The sequence below is a fragment of the Plectropomus leopardus genome, chromosome 19, assembly GCF_008729295.1.
Source record: "Plectropomus leopardus isolate mb chromosome 19, YSFRI_Pleo_2.0, whole genome shotgun sequence".
In the NCBI taxonomy this organism is placed as follows: domain Eukaryota; kingdom Metazoa; phylum Chordata; class Actinopteri; order Perciformes; family Serranidae; genus Plectropomus; species Plectropomus leopardus.
Genome location: NC_056481.1, coordinates 3154559 through 3182001, shown reverse-complemented (window position 1 = coordinate 3182001; position 27443 = coordinate 3154559). Strand labels below are relative to the sequence as shown.

Below are 27443 nucleotides of genomic sequence, written 5' to 3'. Positions count from 1 at the left end.
GAAAATCATCAAAAAAAAGGAAAAATATTCAAAAATTATTTGTGTCTAATAATCTTACATAAAAAAAATTGTTACAGTTTTTTAGCTAATTTTTGGGCCATGTCCAGTGAAGTTCCTTGTTCCCTTCTCCTTCTGTTTTTGGAACAAATCAAACCAGTTTCCTCAGGTTTTAAAGGGTTAAATGGCTATGATCATCTGCAGTTAAATGCCTTTTTGTATGTCATTAATTAAAGGATAATTTTCAATGTTTTCATAGTTTTGATGACTATTTCTATCAGTAAAAACAACACTGTATTCACCAAATTAATTTATGAGTTATCTTAACAGATTTCTAATAAACATCACACACATTGATGTTTAGAGAATGGATTTTATATTGATTGTTTTTTTTCTTTGTTACCACGTGTGGGAACACTGAGAAAAGTTTTCCAGGCAAAGACACAAGATGATCACATTATAAATTAACTTTCACATACGAGAAACTTCATTGGCTGAGTAGAAATCTTTGACCTAATGACCCTGAGTACAAAGCTTCCCTGTGAATGATGAATTAGAAAATTAAATCTCATAGTATCTGCACTGAGATGATGGACAAAGCTAACAAAAATAAGACTTAAAATAAAAGGACATATCCTTTAATCCTAATTTTAAAGAAACTGGAGCGTTGACATGTCTCTTAATATAATATTCTTTACCAGACTCTGTTTTTTAAAGTGAGTTTTTTAAGGCTCAGAGTTGTTGCTGGTGGATTTGAAGTTTCGGAGTACATCATTAGGAACGGGCCTCGAGGTGCCATCTTTGAAAATGAGGATTCTGATGACTGCAGCTTTACTTCTTTCAAAGAGCTCTCATGTGTAATGACGGTATGTGTATGTGTGTGTGTGTGTGTGTGTGTGTGTGTGTGTGTGTGTGTATTTCCAACCAAACAAGATTCTTCATCATTTATATTTTTATTTGGATGATGAAGAATTTTTGTTATATTTCCAAACCCATTTAATTTTGTTTTTTCATCTTTTATTTTTTTCCATTAGGCTTTGCTTTTTATATTAGTTTTCACTGATTTTATAACTGTTTTATTGCCATTTTAAGCAGTTTATTGTCAATTTTTGCTTTCAAATGACTGTATATTCTTGTCTATTTGCCCATCTATACTTTTCATTTAGTATATCACTGATTCTAAAACTTTTAAACCCATTTTTGAATATTTTGTAATTAATTTTTAATTTTTTTAACTTAATGTATATTCATGTCTACTAGCCCTCTCTTATTTCAAATGTGTTTTATTTAATTTATTATTATTTTACTAACATTTTTAAATGTTTCATCATCAATTTTTGCTTTTATATTACTGTATATATAAATGTTTTTTTTAGTATTTTTATTTCTGTTTTATTACAATTTTTTAGATGTTTTATTGTCCATTTTTGTTTTTATCTTGATATATATTCTTGTGCACAAGACCCTTTTTACTTCATATTTATTTAATTACTGTCTAATTACCTTTTTGTATTCTATTTGTATTCTACAGTTGTTACTATTAGTGTATCCATCAGCATTTCATCTCATCTGTTCTGTTAAAAATCTTATAAACTTCTTTTTTAGAGTATAAATAAGGCCTCTTATATGAATATACTGTATATTACTGTATATTTAGTATTGTGCATCACTTACATACACATTACTACAGCAGTGCTAATCCCATTCTCGCCTAAATAATCCCTCACAATGCACAGTGTGCACTCTCTTAGTGTTTTTAAAGGGATTTGTCACATTACCAGATGATAGATGCTTTAGGCAACAGCGCCGAGCGTCTCTGCATCTGCCTGGTGAGGTAACGCGGCAATTCCACTTGTTACCTCACCAGGCGGCACCCATGCAAAAGTTCAGCCCGAAAATAGAAAAATGGCTGGATGCCGAACCCCCCCGAGACCACGCTATGAGTAACCAACGGTACATAACAGCAGTTAACCCCGTGCAGGAGCCAGAGAGAGAAACGGGAGGCAGAGACGGAGCCAATGAGCACGCAGCCTGTTGCCTGGTAACTGCCGGCCTGCCTGAATCCCAATCTACACAGAGACAAAGTGGAGACGAGACGGAGAGAGAGAGAGAGGGGAGGGGGGATGGATGGATGGAGAGAAGTGAGGAGACAGAGGACGAGGGGGGAGAAAAGATGAAGCTGATCCTTCTCAGATGGCAGAACATTATCCTCAATAACGAGTGATGAGACGAGGAGAGCAAACAAGAGGAGAAAAAAGAAAGACAAAGAGAGGAGAGAAGGTGATAACCAAAGACAAGAAAGGAAAGGAAAAATGGGGAAATGAAAGAAGAGATTAAGAAAAGGATGGAAAAAAAGAAGAAGGAAAGGGAATTAAAGGAGAGAAAAGGGCATCTGTAGAAAGGAGAGAAAATGTTTAAAAAAGAAAGGGAAAGGGAAGACAAAAACAGGAAGGAAAGACAGGTGAGAAAAACTAAAGACAGGAATAAAAAGGTTTGAAAAGAAAGAAAAGGAAAAAGAAAGAAAGTGACAGGAACAGAAAGGAGAGGAGGACAGAAAAAACAAAAGGAAAGGAGAGACGGGTAAAGATGAGTAAGCAAAACTTAAGAAAAGAAAGAAAAAGGAAAATGAAGACAGGAGAAAAAGACAAACAAAAGCAAAAGACACTGTAAAAAAACTGCAGCGAAAGAGGTGAAAGGAAAGAAAAATACAGGTAATGAAAGGGAAATGCAAGAAAAAATGAAAGGAAAAAGAAAATAATGCAAAGTAAAGTAAGATTAAAGGAAAATGGGGGCAGTGGGAAAGAAAAGAAAAAAGTAAAGAAAGATAAAGATCATAAAGAAAAATATATAAAAAAAGACAGAACATAGGAAAGTATAAGGAAATAAAAGATGGGAAACAAATGGGAAAAAAAGAAACAGGAACGATAAATACTGCAAAGTGAGAGAGATGAAAGCAAACAAGTATAAACAGAAGACAAGAACAGAATTAAAATGAGAAAATAGAGAGAAAAATAAAAGAAGATAGATAAAAATGCATAAAATCACAAAAGGGAAAATAAACAAGAAAGGAAGAAAGAAGGAAAGAAAGAACAAGAAAACAAAGGGGAGGAAACAGAGAAAGAAAAAGACGTGCGGCCAGGTTGGTCAGTTGAAAGAAGAAGTGCATGCTGGGTACTCGGCGCAGCTGTTGCTGCCTCAGTAAACCTGCAGAAACACATCCGCTGTGTTTCACCTGTGACACCAACAAAACACTCAAAGACAGTCAAGTGAAAGAGGACATGAACTCATCCAGACACTCGTTTACTCGTTCACTTCACATTCACACCATCCAGAGGACGACTGGATTTAAAGAGGAAGATAAATTATAATCTGACACATAAAGACTTCATCAGTCTCTCCAGTGTTTAGGACATCGTCCCCGCGTAAAGGGACGTGACGACGTACGTTTCTCCACTTCTAGAAAATGCTGTTTTTTTAATCTGCTGCTTGATTAAAAGAGTCAAAACAAAAGGAAATACTGAATAGGCGATAAATATCCATTTGAGCCGTTAGTTTGACTTCAGCTTCTGGAGAGGCAGACAAGACGCTCGAACAGCTCGAGCGGCCCCGTAACCGTAGAAACTCACTCCGTTATTTATTTTGACTCATGGTCAGGGTAAGAGTCGGCGGCCCTGTCACGCTACTATATTCAGAATTTCTGCACACAGCTGCTCCGTTCACGTGTCGGCGCATTTAAACTCCAGATCGTATTTAGAGGGCATGCCACGTAAACAGCTGACCCGAAATCTTAAATCAGATCGATTTCAATCAGATTGAGAAAAAGCGTGCATGTAAACGCACAACACGGTCACACTCGGAAGTCGTCACATATTGACTGTCGGTCAGCGACCTTTCACATCAACCTATGACGTTTCAGGATGCCGCTACGGCGATGTCAACAAATGACGCGACGTGATGACGCGGCACGGTCTTATATTCACACAACAGCGCGGACTGTTAGATAAAAACACACACGGGACACAAACTCTGGACTCCCACACAAAAGTCAGGTGTTTGTGGGACCCATCCACCTCCACGCCTGCCCACTGCCCGCCCTGAAAGCACATTTGCACTCCATATATTTCATGTTTACCCGTTCTCACTTTGAATAGGGAACGTCATAGCTTTACACGGCGAGGATACCTGAAACATCACATCTTGACGTGGAAGGTCACTGACCGACAGCCACCATGTGACGATTTCAGAGTGAGACCGTGTTGAAATTAAGGTACTGATTTCAGTCACTGCTGATTTAATATGCCCAGTTTAACAAAAAGAGCCAACGAAGACTGGCGAGGGCCAACGGTACGGTATGTCTGCACACGATAACGGACGGCTCAACACTGACCGCCGGTTTGGTGTGTCAGGGCCATTACAGACTACAGTTTCTATCATCTTGCTTTATTTAATTCCACAGAGTTTGGGGTTTAGGAGTACAAAATCCCAAACAAAGACCTAATGTACTCATGTTTAATGTGATCTGATGCAATCTGGCGACACACACACACACACACACAGACACACAGACACACACACACACACACACACACACTGCAGGTGAGACACGGCAGCAGCAGACAAAAGCAAGACGAGATGATTGGAGCCATTGAGGGAGGAGGAGAAAAGGGATTAGCAGGATGAAAGGAATAATAGAGCAGATGGGGTCTCGTCTGTCCCTCTCCTCATCGCTCATTTCATTTACTCCGTTCTCCGTGCTGTACGCATCACATGATACGGTGAAATTCTGTCATTTACACGCTGTTTCTATCCACAGATCCTCCTGAATCTCCGACTTGTTGCGTCTCTCTCTTAGTGCACAATGCCCACCACCTCCCTCTCTCTGCTCTCCACCCCCGCTCCTCAAGGAGGAAGCATGTGTGCACTGTATATGTCTGTGTTTGTATGCCTCTGTGTGTGTGTGTGTGTGTGTGTGTGTGTGTGTGTGAAGAACATGTGGGTGCATCCAACTGCACCGTTGAGAGTGGCCGTGTCTTTTCTCTGTGGGGGTGTGAAATAACATCCATCCCTGTGTTTTTGTACGTTGTGTTAAAATACTGCGTGCCCACACACACACACACACACACACACACACACACACACGCACACACACACACACACACGCACCTGTAATGTGATGCACATGCCACATATACAATCAGTATTCATGTAATCGCAGCATGCGGTTTGTTTTAGTGTCTGAAAATCACACCTCTATCACAGAGCTGTGCTGCAGTGTTTTGCGAGTGAGTTAGTAAATATATACACAGATTAAAAAGTCTTATTACAGAAATGTACGTATATAAGTAACTGTATCCTCCTTGTAAATATAGTTTAGTTTTTCTGTTTATTTCTTTTTTTAGAGTTATTGTTATGTAGTTTGTTTTGTTGTGACTCCTACTTTCACTGTTTGAATTTCCATTCTAATTTAACCCTTTGAAACCTGGATTTCTTTTTCCCAAGCTATCGACCTTTTGAAACCTTTGAAAACTGGTTTGATTTCTTTAGAAAACATGAGGTAACCAAACGTACCACTGAAATTAGTAAAATGTGACAAGGAAATGACCTAAAGATTATTTTTAATAAGTAGGGGATTATTATTTTAAAAAATATAGAAAACAAAATTGCTATCCAAAAAATGACCAAAAATGAAATTTATAACTATTTCATTTCTAAAATTGCCTTGCAGAAAAATAAATACATATGCATACATTTTTTAATTTTCAGCACTTTTAAAAGTCATATTTAGGTAATTTTTAGGGCACTTTTTTACTTTATTTTATTTTGTGTATTTTCATTTTTTTTTTCTCATTTTTCATTTTCTTGCCAGGTTTTTTGGGCCATGTCTTGAATTTTTTTCATTTTTCCTATTTTCCATATGATGACAATGACATTACCATAGTTGTCATATGGAGAAAATACATGCTATTTGCACTCAGCACACTGTCACAATCAGTGTGGCTGCTAATCATTGACATATCCCAGACTAATATAAACCCCACAGAAATCTTCATTATCAAAAAAATAACTGGACTGAAGTAATTCAGCCATACATTACGGTATGTGAAGCCTAAGTTTCGCCTAAGTTTCACTTTTCAGCTTGGTTCTCTGGGGCCAGAAGCAACCAAATTTGGCAGAGGGGGGAGCTGTGGAGGAGTGAGGGGTGGGTTTGACTGAGAAGCCGAGGACACTATCAACATCGTAAATCTGTATCTTTTCTAATGTTTTTATATTTTATTGCTCCCTAAAGCACTTTTAAATTGCCCTGTTGTATGAAGTGCGCTATACAAATAAAGTTGCCTTGCCCCGATTATCAACAGACAGCTTGTCGCTCAAAGTGGCCCACCTTTAAATATGTGTAACTTTGGGCCCTTATAAAATGTAAACAGGTAAGTTGTATAAAAGTTCACCTCCGTACAGTTGTTTAGCTATAGAGACCAAAATGTTTATTTTATTTTATTTTATTTTTTTATTTCTGCTGTAAAGTTGGGCATTTTAAGATGAGAGCCTGTGCAAAATTGATGCGTCACAACAAAAAACATAGTTCATTGCTGAATGTCATCTTATTTGCAACAAAACCAGGATCAGCTGTTACCAAAGTTCAGCCAATAAATCAATACGTCCCTACGTCTTTTATGCATTATGCACCAGGAGACCAAAACATTCCTTTTCTGTGAAAACCTACTTGGCAATTAACCTGCTTCTATTTCTGGCTGCACAAGAATATAATACAAGCTTTATTGTGCTGTGATTTAAATCTGCAAACATCAATTACAAACACGCAAACATTCCCCACCAAGACAAACAAAAGCAGCATTTTCAGCCTCAGAATCGATGCAGAGCTGAAGTGTAACCGTCACAGGGTGTCAGTCCTCGTGTTGTGATCTGAGTCAAGTGAAAAAATGTCCTCTGCGTGATGAAATATGCATCAACTGAGCGAGTCGGGTGTGAAAGTGGTGGCAAAAAGTGACACTGTGCTCCGCTCTCCAAATAGGGGTTTGCAAAGCAGAGACAGGATTTTACTCTATTTCAATGATCTCAGCAGGCTGAAATATTAAAAACGAACATGTGCTGCCAAAAAAAAGAAAAAAAAAGCCCAGACTGCTGCTGTGGGCTGAATCTCTTAATCTGCAATTCATTTTGTTTGGAGGTGGATTCTCTCTTTGCTTGTATGAGTGTTTACATGTCTAAAAATGACATCTTTTTTTTCTATCCCCGCGTGGCCTCTTATGCAGCGGCAGTGTTTAAATAGCTGTCTATATGTCAGCGGAGATGTTTGAACTGGATTCCCTGCCTCTCTGCGGATCTCCTCCTCGATCTGCTCCTCTCTGACCACTTTTATTCGGCTGCTTCGGGAGCGCTGCTGCAGCTATTTTTGGAGAGGTAGTGGGAGGCTGTGGTCACACCTTTGTACAGGATGCAGGTAAAGAGCCATTTAAATTGAGCCTCTCTCTCTGAGTCATGTCTGTTTTTTTGTTTTTTTCTGCACTCTCACATGTACAGCACAGAACATGTAACCACACATACAAACATATCTCCTGTGCACATTTGAACGTACAGTACATCCTTTCTGTTGCTGCGTGTTTGCTGCTGAGAGAACACACGGAGGAAAGAGCAATGCGGTAGCTATGGAGTCGTATCCATGGTGCCGTAGCTATGGCAACAAAGCTCGGAAAGCTAGTGACTTAATTGGCATCTCCGAGGCGCTCCGGAGCTGTGATCCAGAATAGCAACCCTTGACACACTAATGTTCCCCTCACATGCCAGACAACGCTCACGTCATTAATGAGGATGCTAACAAGTTAATCAATACCTCTGATTGTTTCCTGGCCTTCAGGACAATCTGTGTGTTTGAGTGTGTTTCAGAGAGTGGGGCTGAATGACATCTATAGTCAGCGTGTTACATACAGTAGATGACAGTCGGTGATCCTCAATTCACATAAAAAAACATGTTTTTCAGTGAATGTCTTCAGTCCTATTCGCACGGGACTGGTATTACATCAGGACCTCCGGTAATTTGTAGTCAAAGTCAAGATTTCCGGGCAAATTACCAACCATATTTTGGCAAACACAGGGATCGTGGCATAATATTAAGGTTTTTAAGGGGTTTCAAAGGTGCAACAATGCTTTTATACACTGTCTTAACTGCAAGATTAAGTGCAATATTTCAACTACAGCAATCCTCTGTGCAGTTATTCAAATGTGCAATATATTCCTCCAGCTCTTGAATGTAGGCTGTATTTAACATGTGACACATATTGTTTATGTTCTTACATATATTCTTACTTATGTACTGTATATCTCTGCTGAGCGCTCTGACAGCCAGCTTCAGTATGTAATACACTAACTACAGATAAGTATCTCACTTCAGAAAACCTGAACTATCTATGAAGGTGAATAAAATCAACATAAAGTGACTCACAGCGTCCACTGCAGCTTCTGGTTCTTGATGGAGTTGTAGAGAGCCTGCAGAGGAAAAACAAGAAAATCACATTTCAGACAAATATGACAAATAGCAGCTACGCTCAGCTGTTGGCGATTTGATCACATATTACAGGAGGGGTGGGCAGGCATATTGTGATTTTCAGTGAAAGCTGCGCAGTAAGCAAGCCGGCTCTCATTCAATAAATTGTACTTGGAGAAATGTCATCCCTTTTTCACGCCACTCAAGCTGCCCTTTGCCTGAGCTTAACTCGTTTTCTTTTGCCAAACAATCCATCAATCATCCAATCAGTGCAACCACCACAGCATCAATTACAAAGCCATTATCCGCAGAGCGCCCGGCCTGTCAATGGATGACCAGCAAATCAATCGGCCCGATAAATAATTTAGACTTTGACGCAAACGCATCGACTCGCGTGAAGCCAAATTAAGTTACAGCTCTGGGACGTGGACACAAAAAAACTAAACATGACAGAGTAAAACAAACAGCTGAGGTGGCTGTACATGATCGACTAAATGCTGCAGTGCTGATCAATAACTTGATTAATTGACTAGTCAAGACGAAGGAGGTCTTTATCAACTCAACATTTGCTCTTATTTCTATATTATCATCATCATCACTATTGTTTATTCAGGGAAAACTGACTGAGAATTAAGATCTTTTACAGAGATGCCCTGGATTCACATTCAGTGAACTAAAAGCATATATAACTTATCATAGCAATAAATTCAAGATAAAGATATAACTAGCAGTGATGGCTATCAAAATTTAAAAATAACAATAAAATTAGTAAAAGGGAAAATTTGTAGCAAACAAATCTGCAACTAGTGAGAAAATGCATAACAGAACAGAAAAAAATCAGTAAAAATAATGACAAGCCGTTGAAAGTTGTGATGGACATTTTTCAATATTTTATCTTGTAGATTAAATGATTACAAGTATATAACAGATTATTTGTAAGAATAATAAATTCAGCAGGGAAAACAACTGTGTCCATGCCAAAACATCTGCCTCTCGTGTCTCTCCACCAGCAGGAAAATCAGTGATGTCTAAACAAACAAAAAAACAAACTACTTTTTTATGACCAAAAAGCCAATCAAAATGCAGCACTGGGTCCTAAAAAACACACCTATGGGGGCTTATAAGATGAAGGAAAAATAGCCACGGTTTGGCCATGTTACGTGGTGAAAAAGCTAATGGAAACATCTATAACTCGCAGAAAAACAACCATTTTTGTTGTCTGTTGGTCTCAAATGGTCTGCAGCTTGGCAGCCGTCTCATCCTGGTGACAGGCCGTCCATCCTCCCCTCCCCCCTCCAGATGATAGTCTTTCATACTATATATCCATTAGAAACATTGTTATGCGACATGCATCTGTAACAAATAATGATTTTCAGAAAAATACCAAAATCTTCTTCTGGCGGCACCTATAAGCAACGTGAGTGACTTTTTAAATTATTGAGACTGAATAACAAATTGAAATTAGACTCAATTAATAGTACATTAATATCAAAATGTATCAAAAGTAAAACCTCTCTATGTAGTAATAATCTAGGAAAAAAGTGCCAAATAATATATATATATATATATATATATATTTTTTAGCTAATTTTCAGGCAATTTTCTTGTTACCTTTTAATAATTGCAGCACAGTTAATACCAAAATGCTGCTTTTGAAAGAAATCAAACCAGCCTTTTGAGGTTTTAAAGGTTTAAAAGCTTATGAAAGGTATCAAAACTTAGCACAAAGTACTGACGACAATTTAGATTTTAAAGGGTTAATGAATCAAAAGTCCATCAGCGCAGAACCGATCTTTGAAGGAGTCATCAGGAGACCCATTCTTCAAACCAAGCCCAGAAAAGATGAGAAGTCCCCAGGGTAGACTATGACAGCTAGAGCAATATATATATATATATACACACACACACACACACACACACACACACACACACACACACACACACACACACACACACATATCTCCATCTCCATCTGTACCTTACAGCTGTAATTCATTGAGGAAGAAATATTCATAATATTATTTGGGTTATCTTGATGTTTTTTTCAAATCCATTCCTACTTGTTTGTGATTGGACTCCTTTTCTCTTCCTTGCACCAGTTTTTTTTTTTTTTTTTGTGGGTCACTGTTTCCACTCTCGGGAGAAAACCACTCTTTTACTTTCATTATCATCACAATCAACACATAAAAACAGCAGCAGGCAGAAGAAGGGAGAGTTTAATGAGGGTGTTTTTTCAGCGTTGCATCTCTGCTCTGAGAAATGAAGCTTCGGCTGCGTTAAAATCTGAAGCGACAGTCGGGACCTGGACTGGTAAAAGACAGCGTGAAGCCATCTGACAGCTGGCGGAGGCCGAGGATGATGCGGCTGATAGACAGCAGTGACAGCAGAGGTGATGGAAAGGACACTTAACGGCACTTTATCACCACCTCGCTCACCTCTCAATTCCTCGTAGACCGGCTTCACGCGTTCCCTCTAACCATGAGGGGGGAAGAAACCTCACTCTCAGCTAAAAATCGATCATTTCCCATCACATTGCTCAGATTAAAGAGCTGCTGCTGCTGCTCCTCACTGCTGCTGTTTGGACTTCCAACCTCTTATGAATATGATTTTGTTGCATTGTGACTCTTTTTCAAGTGAAATTGGATTTATAATGGGGGGTTTGATTTGGCGTGCCTAATCAGGTTCATTCCCTGAGTCTTCTTTGAAACTTCGCCTAATCACAGATACTTCCATGAATATTAACGACCATCCAGCCCCGACCATTACACATTTAGCACTGGTTTCCACACTGTAAAAGATCTTTGCATTCAAACCAGCTAAACATGCTCATGCATTTTAATAATCAAGAAACACAGCCGAGCTTCCAGAGTCAGCCACTTTCAAAAAAGGAACCGCTGCTGTTGCACAAATCTGAGCAACATCAAATATTAAATTTGGATTTGTAAGCTGTGAAAGTTTATGTATTTATTTTTTTTGTCGTTTTTTTTGTTGTTGACAAAAAAAACAGCAATATATTCTGTCCAGTCACCGTAAGAAAAGTTGACATTTTCTGAGAAACACAGATATGTTACATTTGTATGTTTCGTAAGTATTATATCAATATTTCTAAAGTGTCGTAGAGCTGACTTTGTCATCACGACATGACGCGGATGGTGTGACCTTTAGGTGAGACGTCTGCTGCAGATCAACAAACAACAAAAACTTTTTTTTCCTTTTTTTTTTCCTTTTTTCCTTTTTGCTGCCTTTCCACCAGAAATGATGTCACAAAAAAAACGAATTTGTTTGATTTAACTGACCCATTGCTGTGTTTCCATGTCACACCACTGATACCTACTGGACTGAACCACAACGCAGTTTCTGTAAATCAGTGTTAAATTATTGTGGTTAGGTTGGGTTTTTTTCATGATGTGAATTTGTTATCTTTACTAATTGCGTTTTGCATTCATATTACTATATTTAAGTATACTTTTAACTATGGAGAGTTAATACATTGTTCGATTTCAAGTTCAAATTTGCCTTTGCAATAGAAAGGCCCTGATGTTATTAAAGGACGAGTTCACCCAAAAAACAAAATAAATTAGATGTTTATATTGCAGTTGAAAAATTAAAACATACTGGTGATAACACACAGCAAAAAAAAGGTACTAAAACATCTGAAATTCCCTGTGCAGCATAAATTCAAGTGTGTTGTGTCTGTTTGTGGACTCACGGAAATCCAGACACGACTGTTGCATGTGTGCAATAAATTCCTTCACAGGAAGATAATCCGAAAATGCTTTTTTCAGCAACAGTGTAGAGAAAATAGTTGTGTTTTCATTTCAATTTCAGAAAGAGAATCTTTTAGCTGTTCCCTCAAAGTCTGTTCACTTTATTATGCTTTACTTTTTTGGGTGCTCTGTTTTACTAAACGCCATTGGGTAACCCAAGTGGGTAATAAGTACAATTTATATCGTTTTTGGGTGAACTAGTACTTTAAATTGCTTGTCCATCCCTCAGCAACTCTGAAACTAATATATATTTATTTAATTATCACCAGAAAATCCTCACAAAAATAGCAGATCTTGAAGCTGAAACTGTTGAAATATGTCTGAACTATTAATCTGTAAAAATGTCTTTTTTTTATCATGTTACCATCTTCTTTTTTTTCGATTACTGTTAAAATGTGCATACATTTCGATATTTTACCCGAGGCCACATGGAACAGATTTAGTCTAATTAAAATGTTTATTCCTGAAGAGTATTTTTTGTAAAAAACAGGAAACACCCCTTACTGTAAATCCTAACCAACAACAAAGACAGTGAAGATTTAAAGACAGGAGACTAAAGAGGGCGGTAAGTATAAAAATCTAGGTAGATGGATGAAGGTGGAGTATAAATCAGTCATTCAGTCTGGAGGCTCATTCAGACAAGGATGGATGTTCGTCACCTTCACCTACTTGCTTCATCAACGTCACCAAGTGGCAGCAAATGAGAGTCATTAGCCTTGAGTGGTGGCTTTACACAACGTGCTGTACTGAGCTGGCAGTCGACCAGTCTCCTTCATCAAACGGCCTACACTCCATATGTGGATGTATACAAACTGCTCAGACGGTAAATCAATAATACGACGGTAGTTTCAGAATATGTCATGCAATAACTGTTTGTTGAGTGAGGGAGATTATACGTTTAATAAGACGTGGCTGTAAAACATCCACAATAAATAAATAAACAAAAACCTACCAGACCATCTGATACACTTGTCCATCTGGTTTTAAATGACAATGAGCTTTTATTCAACGTCAGGCTGGGTCAGTCAGGCTGTAACGGTTTGGACCAAACCATCATGGTATGAGGGGTCACAGTTCAGTGCATGCATCCCCATCCTGAATAATAAACGGTACGAAGATGCCCAAATGTAGAACTTGTAGAAACTTCACAAGCACAATTTCAGTCAGTCAGTGTTGAAGTCAAAAACCAACCAAACCGAGACCAAGACCCAGACCAAGACCAAGACTAGAGTGTCTCGAGACCAAGACAAAACCAAGACTTTTAGCTTAAAGCCGATGGAGAGTGTTGGAGTCAAGACCAACCACACTGAGACCAACTCATGACCAAGACTAGAGTGTCTCGAGACCAAGACAAGACCAAGACTTTGAGGTGCTGAGACCAAGTCAAGACCAAACCGTTGACACTTCTGACTTCTATCAGTTCAACTCTTTAATGCCATACTGTGTGTGTGTTCAAGTGCACCATTAGAAATGTCTTGATAAAATAATGTGAAGTTGTTGAATTTTATGTGAGAGTTTCACATGAGCAACAAAAACAAAAATCAAACACCAGGGAGCTAAAATTAACTTCATCATCTTTGCTCAGTACTCCTTTTCTGCACAGGAAATAAAGCAATATTCCCACAGTTTTGGCCTTAAAAATCCAGAGTGCTCTTTGTCCAAGACCGAGACAAAAGCGAGTAAAAGTATGGTTGAGTCTCAGAGCGTGACCTTCAAAACGTGGTCTTTAGACCAAGACTGACCTCGAGTACTACAACACGACTGTTAGCAACATATGCTGAGGGCAGCAAAACAAGCTAATCTGCTAACTGTGGTGAGAGCAAATGAAACTGTGGAGCTGGACGACTTGTCTGCAGGTTACCCGCCAGCTACAAGAGCACAAGAGAGTGAGTTGTGCATAAGACGAGGACAATGTGTCGGCACTGATCCAGCGTTGTAGGGTCTGTGTCCGGAAGCATATCCAAAATGCTAACGCACATTAAACGGCATCACGAGATGGGCCGATCAATGGGATGAGGTCAAAAACGAGACAAAAGCAAACCGGAGCCGAATTCCTTATCCCCACTGCTTTAAGCAGCGTTTAGATACAAAAGCAGGACAGAATAAAACACTTACTGAAGAAACTGGCATTTACATTGTCATATAGCAGTATAGTTTGTATGTATACCTAAAAAAGTAATGCATCACAATTTGTTTATACCCCATGTAATCATGAGCCGGAAATTCGACTTTCCAACACAGGGCCTTCCTCCAGGACACCAATAACTGTAGGGAAAACTACTATTTTGTAAGATGTGCTCTCTTTTATAATCTATTTATATTTATTATTTATTGCTCCTGCCTACCTGTTTGCACCAATGAATCTTGTATATTGTACAAGAATTGAATTGTCTCTCTATCTACCTGCTGTGATGAACATTAAATCGTTTTAAGGTCGTCACCATGTTTCTTTTCCTAAATCTTATTTATGTAACTTTCTGTTTAGTACATGTCATTCATGGGGTGCCAGTTTGGTCGACTTCTTATGTTTTATGAGAATAAGTTACATACAGCCAAGGAAGAACTAACCGTGATAACCCTGATAATTAAGTTTAATATTTTTTTATACCATGTATTTTGGTGTTCTTGATTTCATAACATAAGAAATACTTTTTAGTTTTACAGTCTTGTTATCGTGCCATCAAGAGCTGGAGTAGCTGCCCTCTTTGCATATACCAATCCAACAGTTAATCCTTATTTAGACGTAATTTACGACTGCATTACTTAAGCAGCTTACACGGCGTCTTTTGTGATTAACCTAATGTACATCACACAAAGAACTGTGTCCATGATATAATGATATGAATATGATTTACTGAATTTTGGACACTGGAAGGATTAGTTGGAGTCACCAGGTGTCAGCTAATGGAGATACCTTTAAATAAATAAATAAATAAATAAACAAATAGGGTACGTTGTTTGTTCAGTGTTGGTACAGTGTAATTTTTTTATTCGTTTTTATTTATTTTTTATTCCTTTTATTTATTTTATTTTAACTTTTTAATTCATGTTTTATTTATTTTATTTCCTTTAATTTGTGCTGTTACTTTCTCTATTGCTTCTGTTGTTGTTTTTGGTCTATTTCTTTGTATTATTTTATATTGACATTATGCGTCCTGCATCTTCCATTATTTGTTTTATTTGTTTTAATTTGATCCTTACTCTGCCATAGTTTCTTCTCTTTTGTGTTCAACAGGACTGTTTGGCCTTCAGTTGTTGTTTTGCCATCTATGTATCCCATTTCTACTTTGCTTTGTAAAATCCTTTTTTAAAGGTGCTGTATAAAATAAGTTATTATTATTCAAAATAAATGGGGGAAAAAAGCATTACGTTTTTACGCTGCAGCAATCTCACACTGAACTGTGACTTTTGTGTACCGTTACACCCATGAGGATGACATATCAAAAGTTTAGACGTTTCATTCTGGTGTGAGACAAACTAAATAAAGCGTGGGGGCGTGTTTTGAAGATGTGCAGCACTTTTGTGATGATAAACGACGTTTCTCAATAACATTAACAGGAAATAGCCAACAGTTTTCAGTACCTTCCTCCTCTTTCTGGCCTGCGGGTGATTCTGTCCGTCCTGAGCCTTTCCCAGCAGGTCTGGAAACACCAGGGGTTTGAGCGAACGTGAGCGCGGGGTTCTGGGATATCGGAACGGGTCCATCATCCGGAAGTCCCTTCCGTAGCGCACGGTGCAGAGAGAGCGTGAGCGTAGGCGCCCCGCCGAGTGCAGGCTGTTAACACCAATCATGCTCAGAGACGACTCTGGACATTCAAAACCAGCCCGAATGAGTCAGTCTTTCAAAGTCCTGCAGCGGAGGACAAGTTGATCCAAAGAGATACAAAGCGTGAAGCGACCTGGATGCTGCCCAGTAGTGATGCTGATGTGCCAACAGACAGCTGGAAGTGAATTCAGCTGTTAGAGAAAGCAGCCAGCGATCAGCGGAGGGAGGCAACACATCATCAAGCTGCTGTCAGCGGCGATCAGCAGGCATCAAACCCCAACAGTCTCACCCGAGTGATCAACGCCCACCAGGCAACACCGGGGCGTCCACATGTCTCTGAATTATTGATAAGGCAGCCATATATTATACATGTGCAGAAACGACTCCGGTGCTGCGACTCAAGGAGGCGAGACTTTCTTCTGCAGGTGGCAGTAAATCCAGCACTTCTCTTCAAATGCTGAAGTTTAATGGGGAATAAAGTGTGTAATTTCTCCAGGTGAGCAAACACACTCTGCGTGATCTCAGCGGGATTGGAGGCTCTGCCAAGTTACCCAAAGGTGACACCTGTCCAGCTGCCGCCTTTCAGCGACAGCCAATGACAACACAAATCCTTGAACCTGCACACAATCACACACACACACAGACACACACAGACACACACACACACACACACACACACACAGAGGGACCCTGACACTCTCACAGATGGTATGAAACACTGGCAGAGGTGTGAACGGACAGCCAGCGTGAAACAGATGGGTGCAAAATGCGGAAGGTAAAAAACACACACACAAGCGTACAATAAGCTTGAACACAAACAGTTCGGCTAATAAAAAAAACACAATAGGAGATGCGGAGGGGTGGGAGGGAGGGACGGCCGCCTTCGGACTTCAGAGCAGGGAATCCAAAAGAGCACGCTCGATTTCGTCACAAACCCAAAAATACAAATTAAAATACTACAAAAAAAGAGGCGGATGAAGAGAGATTTGGCGTTGAAGGTTCCCTCTGTAAAATGGACACCATCAGTTTGTGTGATCACTTCTTCCTCCTGCTGTCCGTCCATGTGCGGAGGTCCGCTGTCATCTTGTACCCCCTCCTCTGTGATCCACTTCTGTCTTTGGTTTCAGTCTCTTGCCATCATCGTTCACTCAGCGGGGGGAAAAACGCCGCTCTCCTGCTGCTGCCGCTGTCTTCATGCCTTCCTTGTCTTTGTGTGTGGATGTGGTTTATCTATCTGTTGCAATCTGTACATCCAATCCGGTCTTTCTCCCTGCTGCCGCCTCTGCGGAGGAGGAGGTGGAGGAGCGGAGAGCTGGCTGCCTGAGTCGCAGAGAGAAAAAGAAGCAGATAGGGACGGTGCTCTCCCTCTCTCTGCCTCTCTCTGCCTTCGCTTCGTCAATGCGTACCTCCCTCCCTCCCTCCCTCCTTCTCTCAGTCATCGCCAGCAAATCACAGTCTGCCTCATCTACACACACACACACACACACACATGCAGGCGAGGTTACACACATGCACGCTTTTTTAAAAATACACCCGTGATGGTAAATTAGTATTCAGTGGTGGTCTTGAGAGGGAGGCTGGTGAGGTGAGAGGAGGGAGGAACAAAGAATCGGCAGCTCAGAGGAAAGGTGTGTGCAGACAGGTGTGGGTTTTTAGCAGCACTGTGGATTAAAGGAATAGTGCAAAATTTTGGGACGAAGGCATATGAGCTTTCAGTGAAGTCAGTTTCAGGTCTATGTGCAAAGCACAAAGCTACAGTGACGATGTGATTAGCCTCACGCATTAAGACTTGCTGGATGTCCAAAATAAAAAATAAAAATACAACACAAAACACAAAACAGCTACCTAAAGCTTAAACTTACAAATTCATATGTTATATCTTATTTTGTTGAACCATCACACTGGAAAAAATGCAAAAATTAGTGTTTATAGAGGGATTTAGATGATTTAATTTTTTTATTTTTTGCAAACAAGATTTGGGTGCAGTGAGGCTGCTGGGTTTGGCGACCCGTCAATCACAGAGCTGCTAAACTCATATCAAGTAATTATTTTGGGGCCAAAAGCAACCTTATTATTACTTCTTTATGTCTTTTATTAGGAAAGTCCTGCATAGTATACATTTTAAATTATTAAGATTTAATATACTGTTCAATTTTAGGTTCAAATTTGCCTTTGCAATAAAAAGTTGTTCATTTATCAAACAGCTGCATGAATTCAAGTGAATTCAGCTGTTACACAAAGCAGCCGGTAAAATCCAAAACACAGAGCTGAAAGACGCTAAAATGTAAGTAATATGAATGACGACTTCATATTACAAGATGTCATGTTACCCATTTTTTTATATAAAAATAATTTCATGCACAGACACGACCTTTAAATGGGCATGGTGTGATAAGAAAATTTAATTACATGATAAAACCTGCCTAAAAATAATTGTTACTCACAATATTATCCCATTAATCATCAAAATATGTTAAAACACACTAAATCAACTTTATCTGAATTTTTTTTAAATTAATTAATTAATTTATTTTGCATCACAGAACACAAACAGTCTTAAAAAGCCAGACTTATTTGAAATGATATTGTATCTTTTGATACAAAATATGCCTAAAACATGCTTGATTGATCTTTTTCTATTCCTTTAAATGATCTACAAACAATCATAATTATTCAACTACATTCGTATTTGTCCTTTTATTCTGTTCAAATGCCTCTGATGACTCGTGTGTTTGTGATTTAAAGCATCCTTAAAAGCCTCACAGTAATCAGCAACATGCCAACACAAACTGCTTCATCACAGCAGGCAGATTTATGGCATTTTTAAGTGATTACAAATGTTAAACCTCCAATATTTTCTTTCTGCATTCAGTTAAACTATTCCCACTCCAAAATCAAATTCAAAAAGCAACCAAGCATAACCTCTGCAATAAATCCAGAAACAAACGCTTTAAGAGCCATTAAAACCTGACATGGAGCCAACTCTTGTGATTCCTAAAACCTCACCGTAATGAAAGTGAGAACGGGGAAGAGAAAGGAGGCCGTGGAGAAAAACGAGCGTCTGACAGAAACCTTTGCTTACAAGACAAACGAGTGAGGTGTTTCCCCCAGAGAAATCGGTCAAATAGAGTTATTGACTCGAGAGTGAGTAACAATGTGAGCTACAGGAGTGTGACCGGACATTTAATGACTGTGTCCATCACAGACCGCGGGGCATCGATCGCACCGATTTTTACATCTATAATCAAAACAAACCCAAAGGTTCAGAGCCCAGTTTCACAGGGTTATCCGGTATATATCCTCAACTGTTTTAAAATGAAACATGAGGTTATTTTAAGATTTTGAACGTCTTCATCATGTGAACATCAAGTGCCAACCAAAAATGAATCAAAACGAGAGTCTGTGGTTAAACTGCAAAGGACAATAAACGGTACTTAAAGGTATACCATGAAGTACTGTTAAGACACATTTTGTCCATTGATCTCTCCACTGGAGTTAATTTGATGTCTGTCCCCGTGTCTTTCTGTAATCTGACAGATGACTCAAGCTTCAGACAACTGTAGCGCAGAAAAAAAGTCCAATATTTACCTCTGAAATGTTCAAGAAAAAAGCTGCATATATGAAAATACTCAAGTTTATTTATACTCAAGTGAAATACTTCATTAAGATAAGATATTGGGGAAAGCTATGAGATACAATATAAGCAGCTAAAGCACAATACAATAGTAAAAAAATAATTACAAATAGAAAAATACTAAAATGTAAATTAATTTAAAAACAAGGTGCTAAGTATGATTGAAAAATTATGGTGCAAAAACAGTGACATAAAATAAAATAAAATTATAAAAATATGTACACCAATTAATTTAAACTTAAATTTACAAATCAAGATAATTAAATATACTTAATTACATTTCACCACCGTGAAAAATCTTGGATAAAACGGGATTGTTCCAGCCCTCAAACTTTAAGCTCTACTTTTTTCTCTCTCAGTTTTAAAAACTTAATTCGCTTAAACCGTTATGTAATGAACTGCACCTGGGAATGTTTGGATCCAATCGACAGCCTCATCCTGCCGCTCCTGTTCTGTATTTTATGTCCTTTGCTAAATTTAAAACGTTATAATGAAAGTTTGATGGGTGCTGTGACAGAGAAACATTTCCTCCCTCATGACAAGCGTCTGTCTTTTGACATGCGGCGTCAGGACGGACACGTTGGCGAGTGGCGACTCTACCGGGAGGGGAAAGATAGGAACATCGGAGAGCCGGGGGGGAGAGGAGCTCACTCTGACTGAAAACCCAAAACAACCTGCACGAAGACGACAGCATGTTACAGGAGGAGGGGACGCTTCAGTGTGAGTCCCTGTCACTGTCTGTCTTTGTCTTATCTGTCCTCCCTTACACTCTGTGGGCAGCAGCTTGAAGTTTAGAGGTTGAATCCCAAGAAAACCATCGAGGTTCCTCTCAACAAAGTACTTAACCCTTTAAAACCTAGACTGACATCGGTTTTCTTGTGCTGCGTTCAGGCGAATTACACAAGCTATTTAAACCCTTGAAACCTGGACAAAGTGGTTTGATTTCTTTCCAAAAAAGGCAATGACCAACTTGTCCCGCAAATCGCTAGAAATTAGTAAAAGGTGACAAGAAAACTGCAGAAAAATCTGTTTTAAAAAGAGAGAAGAATTATTAGAATAATGTCCCAGAAATTATATTTGTAATGACAATAATTTTATTTTTCATTTGCAATTATTTAATTTTTTTTTTTTTTTTTTTAATTTTCTGCATTTTTTCATGTTGTTTTCTTGTCTGTTGTTTTTTTGCACATTTTTAAGTAATTTTCTTGTAACTTTTTTTTCGGCCATGTGTTGTTGCTTGTTCCATCTTCCCATGTTTTTGAAAGAAATCAAACCAAATTGCTCAGGTTTTAAAGGGTTAACCCAGAATTACTCAAACTGCACAACAAAGAACACCTGCTTCCCAAAACCCAGCCAAAATGACAGTTTAAAAAAAACAAACAGCTAAAATAATCTGTGTTTTTGCGACCTTCTGCCCTCAATCAGTCTCCCCGTCTGCTGTCAGTTTCTCCGTCCCGCTCAATATTTCACGTCCTGCCTAAAAGTCTCCCTCTGTCCCTCATGACGAGTCCAGACAGCTCGGGGAGACGATTCACGGCTGCACGTCTCTGCTGACCTCAGCAGCTGTCTCTTCGTCACACGCTGTCTTTCTCTTTTACTACGTCTCTCTCTGACCCTGCTCCTTCAAATGCACCACCGTGTTTTTGTTTTTTATTTTCATAGTAAAAATGTGTGAGATTTGTATTTGGGGCCACGTTTTATGCAGTCATGAGAGTTTGCATTTCTGTTTCAATTCATGCACTGTATATTTTGTACACCCTGAGACCCGAACAGTGAAAGTAGTCTATTTATTTAACTACTTGCATATGTGGAACAGAAATTCTGGGATGTGAGTCCTCAGAAACGTTACGCAGCACAGCAGTTGCTCTGTGTCAGCTGGAGAACGGTGAGCCCTGTTAGTAAAGCTCAGTGGACAATGATTTGTGTCAAATGTTTCTCAACATTGTTAAAGTTAAATATCCCAATTGCTGATTAGCAGAATGAGACAAAACCAGATTGAAAGGCGAGTGTTTCTCCCCACAGCGTTTAGGCAGCTGACCACAGATTCACATTCACACTGACCCAAAGCAAAAGCTAACACTTTTGTTGTGTAAATGTCAACAAATCTGCATACAGGCTACTGAAACTTAAGTCGTTGAAACTATCAAATTAAAGTGCTTTAGTGCCACAATGTGCGTTTTTATGTGTGGATTTTAATCAGTCCGATGTGCCTGTATAAAAAAGCACAAGCAGCAATTCAGTAATTATGAAAGGTCACAGTGTTGTGACAGAGCATTACATTAACATTACATTATTGACATTTGTGTAATTTATTTCTCATCCACAATATGCCAAGAAACTGTTATGAGCCAAGACATTGTGTGTTCTTCTTCATACTCCTTTTTGAACACATAATGTTTAAGTTTGAGTTTATTCTTTGTTATTGAGATGTATGTATAGGTTTTGGGTGGGCCTTTTTCTTTTGTGTCTGTGCTTTTGTTTTTGTTCACTGCACTCGCTGTAAGGCTCATTTGTTTTATTTGTTTTCTTTTTACATTTGCAAAATAAAAATAAAAATAAAGATAAAAATACTTTCGAACATATAGTAAAACACTATGTTGAACGATTAATCAGATTTTATTTTGGCTTTGAAATTTGGCTTCTCTTGATTTTCAAAACAAGATAATCAAAAAAACAACGCCTTCGTTTATCAGGTGAGTTTTCTAACTTGACAAACTGCTGTAACATTGGATTAATTAACTGGGATCAATATGAGCAAAAATCATTTTCCACCGTTCCCGCTTTAGTGTACTGCACCGTCAGATTTTTGTTTACAGACCAGAGAAGGACAGCTGCACTGTTTTACTTACAGTTGATCTCTCAGCAGTGAAATGCAAAAACACTCCAGAAATGAGCATTTTCTGTAACACAGGCTCCATTCGTTCCACGCAGTAGTTTCAAGCAAATATTGCTCAATCGGGAGGAAATAGTGCATTTGTTGGGGACTTTTCTCAGCAGCGCATCAATCCACATTTTTTGCTCTGTTGATTATTTGTGTCAGCAGGACAGTGTTTGTGGGACTGAGTCAAAATAAACTACAGTGTGTGTGTTCATGGTGATGAAGGAACATGTCACTCAGTGCAGTCTGACTCACTGATGTGTGTGTTGTGACTGTGTTTTAACAGTTTCTCAACAGTGGAGCTCTATGGCACAGAGACAGAAGATATATCACAACAATTCTGCAATTGTTCTTTAAAAAAATGGCATGTATTGCTGTTTGAACATTTCCTCTCTGCATACATTGAAAATGTAAATTAGTAATAATATGAGTAAAAGCAGCATCTGTCTGTCTTTTTTCTCTCCCTCCTTAAAAATGACCTGCTTGTCTTTGCCCGGGCTGGCGAGGCCGGCGAGCTCTGGCACCAGAGCTCCCGTGCAGATTTCAGACACATTGGCGTCCGCTGCCAGATCGACAGCAGCGACACACTCGAGAACGATTTCTTCTCCCTCATTTACAAAAACATATAAGTCATCTGTCTTTTCCCTCGCCATCGATGCTGCCACGCAATCGATAACATCACTGCGCCTAATTACTGTTGAAGAGCGCCGTCCGGGCGTCTTGATTGAGCTGTACAACATTTTCATTTCAGCAGAATTTGTTCTCTTGCTTTAATGCGGGCTGGTAACCTACTTCAGTGCATCATTAGCTCCCACTTCAAGCTCTGAGCTCTGAGCAGCGCTGAGGAGAGAGAGAAGGAGTTCAAACCGATGCATCTCTGAGCCTCACAATAAAGGAGCAAAGTTTCCTCCAAAGCACCAGTTTGGGCCGACAGCCAGCGCTTCCCGCTCTGCAGGGAGCTGCAGCAGCTACACAGCAGCTATGTTTGCCGTGCACGCTGGTGTAAAGGAGCATGAAGCTTAACAGCTTACTGTGGCGCTGGGACCACAAGTCTTAATCATTTCTTTTAGTGGCTGCTGCCCAAACACTGAGCCACTCATCAGTTATGGACACATTTAGTCCAAATACTGCAGTGCTGCAAAAACAGCTGACAAAGTCTCTGACAGAAATGAGTAAGCAAGCAAATAAATGAATAAATAAACAACAACTGTAAGAACTACAGTGCAGTGTGCCTCCTGATTCACAAAAATACACCCGGAAAGAAAATGTTGGCCTAATTTCTTTGTTTCTTGTTTTGACTGATTTGTAGTTTTTACAAGTCAAGTTCTTAATCTTTTGAAACTTAGATCGACACCAGTTTTCTTGTGATGCTTTAAGATGCATTTCACAAGCAATTCGACCCTTTGAAATCTGAGAAAATTGTTTTAATTTTTTTTCTGAAAACATGGGGAAAAAGGCACAAACTAAATTGGCAAGAAATGTCCTAAAAATTACAAGAAACGAGTAAAAGATGAAAAAAATAATTACCTAAAAATTATATTTAAAAAAGAGGGGAGGATTATAAAATTATCTGTGAAAAATGATTTTATATTTAAAATGATGTTACAGAAAAAATAAAATAAATACATATTTTTTTTACTTTCAGCACTTTTTAGGTGATTATCTCGTTTGTTTTTTTGCCTATTTTCAGGTAATTTTCATGTAACTTAAAATTTTTATTTTTATTTTTTGCTTATTTTTGGGCCATGTCTTGTTAAGTTGTTTATTGTCCCTTCCCTATATTGTTTTAAATAAATCAAACGGAATCTGCTCTGGCTTCAAATAATTAAATCATTTTTGGTAAATACATTTTATTTCCAGTGGAGAGTTAGATGATAAGATTTTGGTTAATATGAACCTTCACAAATGATCACTTATGGGATGGGATCATTAAGCTCTTGAATGGTCTTTTTCATATTAATGTTTCTAAGTCGCCAGCTTTGTGTATCTTGGGTCTTTTACCAGATAACATAAATCTAACTGGAAGACAGAGAATATGGGTGCGTCTAGCCACCACAACAGGCTGTAGGATAATATTAAGGCACTGGAAGTCATCTATTGATTGTTGTTTTAAAGAATGGACTGAACAAATGACCAAAATGGCTTTATATGAACAGGTAACTTATAGAGTTAAGGGGAGAGAAGATGTCTTTAACCAAGTCTGGGGTCCCTTTTTGCAATATTTAGAGGATGCATCTGCTTTGTGAGATATTGTGAGTTAGGTATATTCTGTATTGGATGTGAAAGTCACGAGTCAAGTATACCCAGATGTCAAGTTAAGTTTGTAGGCACTTTGTTTTTGTTTGTTTGTTTGTGTTTTTTTTTTTTTTTTTTTTTTTTTTTTTGTGCTAGCTGTTATGTAGTTCTGTTTGTTTTGCTTATTCAAAACCAAAAAAAAAATAAGGACAGAGAGCTGACTGTATGGATGTAATGATTGTTGTAGTCAATGATTCTTATGCTCTGTTGTCTGATAAAAACATGAATAAAAAAAAAAAATAAAAAAAAAAAAATATGAACCTTCACTCAATATTCGGTTAGCTTAGCTTAGCACAAAGACTGGAAACAGAGGAGGACATCTAGCTCGTCTCTGTCCAAAGGTACCAACACCCAAAGTTTTCTAATCAACATCCTGTTTGTTTAACCCACCGTTTAATGGGAGGTCATGTGACGGACTATGTCTCCGCTCTGAGCAGTAATTTCTGATGGTTGCCTGGCAACTGCTTAGAGCGGAGAAATAGTTTGGCACATAATGTACCATAAAACACTGAATTACTGATTTTTGTTTCGGTTAAACAAACACGATATGGGGCGCAGCAGCAGTTTGAGCTCGATTACAAACAAGGACTGTTTGCTGCATGTTGTCCCCTCTTTCCTGAGGAAAATCCCAAAATAATCTTAGAAAATAAATAGATAAATGACCAAAACATAGTAAATTTGCTTCAAGTCTCTGTGCTCAGCTAACTATCTCCAATACAAAGCCTTTAATATTTCCCAAAGTGCTGGATTGGGTATCGTCAAGTAGGCTAGTTTATGCACAGATCTGATACCACATAATTTATTAAAAGACTTACAGATGTTTCACACCCAAGTAAACAGCAATGGTTTTATCAGAAATCACTTCCTCTTCACCGCTCTAAAACTGTAGCAGGTTTTGCATCTGCTGCTCTAAAGTGGAACAAAGATTTCTGTTAAATAGTGTAACATTAGCTGGAAAGATGACTGCAATTTGGCGGTATTTTACACTGAATATTTTACACCCAGCAGTAAAAAGTCATATGTACAGTGTGCAATACGTGTGTTCAAATAAAAAGTTTCTAAGATGCATCGTGATGCGAATGTGGACGATTCTGCATCGATGCAGTGACAGCACATAATCGATTACAGCCACCGTAACGTTGCTCGTTTCTGGCCGTGACTGGACAATAAAGTTTTCTAGCTCAAAAAAACTTCCCTGTGGCAACCATCAATTTAATATTTAAACATTTAGGCTAACATTCAAATATTCTCTAGTATGAAGAAATATACTACACCATATTAACTACTTCAAAGTTTGATGCCATTTTCGTGTTTACTGTTGTAAACACTCCTGTTGTCTGCTGTGTTTAGACTCAAGTTGTTGGATGTTCAGTTTGCCGTCTTATAAACTTTGGCTGCACTTTAAAGTTTTTTTTTAAAGGAAGTGAAACAGCACAGTAGGTCAAAACAAATAATTTATGTCTGTAAGCTGTCCTCGATATTTGCAACTGAGAATGTGGGTAAAAGTTTTACAGTTTGCCTTTTTTTCTCTTCCAAATAAATCTGGCTAACCTGAGTGATTGTGTAACCAGTCTGATTTCTTTTTACTGTTGTTCCGGGATTTTAGAAATTAACCGGGTTAGTACAATGTTATTAGAAAATACTTAATATTGAAATAAACCAGAATTATCCTGGGCCTCCAATAAGAACAAAGATGTGTCTGTCTACTGCGTATATAACATGTTTATGATGGAGAGTGACGGTGCTGTCGACTGGCCTCTGTGCCTGGACTCAGCAGCCCGTCAGCTGTCACGTCTCCGCTGAGCGATCGTCTGGTGTGTGTAACTGCGGGAGGAAATATCCTCCGGAGTGCATTAAAACAGTTTATTGCCTCATTATGAAACCTGGAACGAGAACACGCTGATTGAGACAAACAAGCATCAGTACTCAAACGGACATGTGCTGCATGTACAGTCTGTGCAGCGTTCCAGGTCAAAAGGCCAGAATGACACCCAGAAATAATACAATGCATGTTTTTATGCTTTGATGGTGTAAAAAAATGCAGTTTAAATGGGTTTCAGAGGTGCATTTTTTTGCACTTAAGAATATGAATATAACAGTTTTGTTTACACAGTGTATTTTAGACTTACTGTAGGAGCGGGAAATTAAAAAAAAAAAAATACACAATCTTGCCAAAATGTATGCCACATGCATGATCACAGCCACAAATTCTCAAAAGATGAAGAATGAAAAGCACGTAAAATGTGTCAAAAAATATCTAAGGGTTAATAAAAAACTGCTGCAATCAACCTTCTATGATGTTAAAGAAAATATGGCTTGAAATTAACACATGAATCAATGCTGCAGTGAATAGAAATGCACAAAAAATCCTTTTTTTTTTGCTAATTTTCTGGAAATTATTTTAAAATTTCTGATGAATTTTGGTAGAAACTTCACACCAACATTCAAAGTATCTCTTTCTTTTTAGACCCTGCACCTTCATGTTTTATGTGACATGTTCATTTTATATTTGGTCAAGAATAACATATAAGTTCCTAATTTATCTCCTCAAATTTCCTGCCATTATAAAGATGAAAATGCAATAATAAAAAATCCTAAAAAGCCAA

The 27443-nt window shown here is 38.5% G+C and overlaps 1 protein-coding gene across 1 annotated transcript in view; it reads right to left on the bottom strand.

Moving 5' to 3' along the window:
* The window catches only part of LOC121959005 (PH and SEC7 domain-containing protein 1-like), a 69266-nt gene that overhangs the window by 9918 nt on the left and 31905 nt on the right, over window positions 1-27443 (bottom strand). Inside the window, exon 12 of the mRNA XM_042508186.1 lies at window positions 8456-8499. Coding sequence (XP_042364120.1) covers window positions 8456-8499 — 44 coding nt within the window. The remainder of the gene's footprint in view (window positions 1-8455; window positions 8500-27443) is intronic.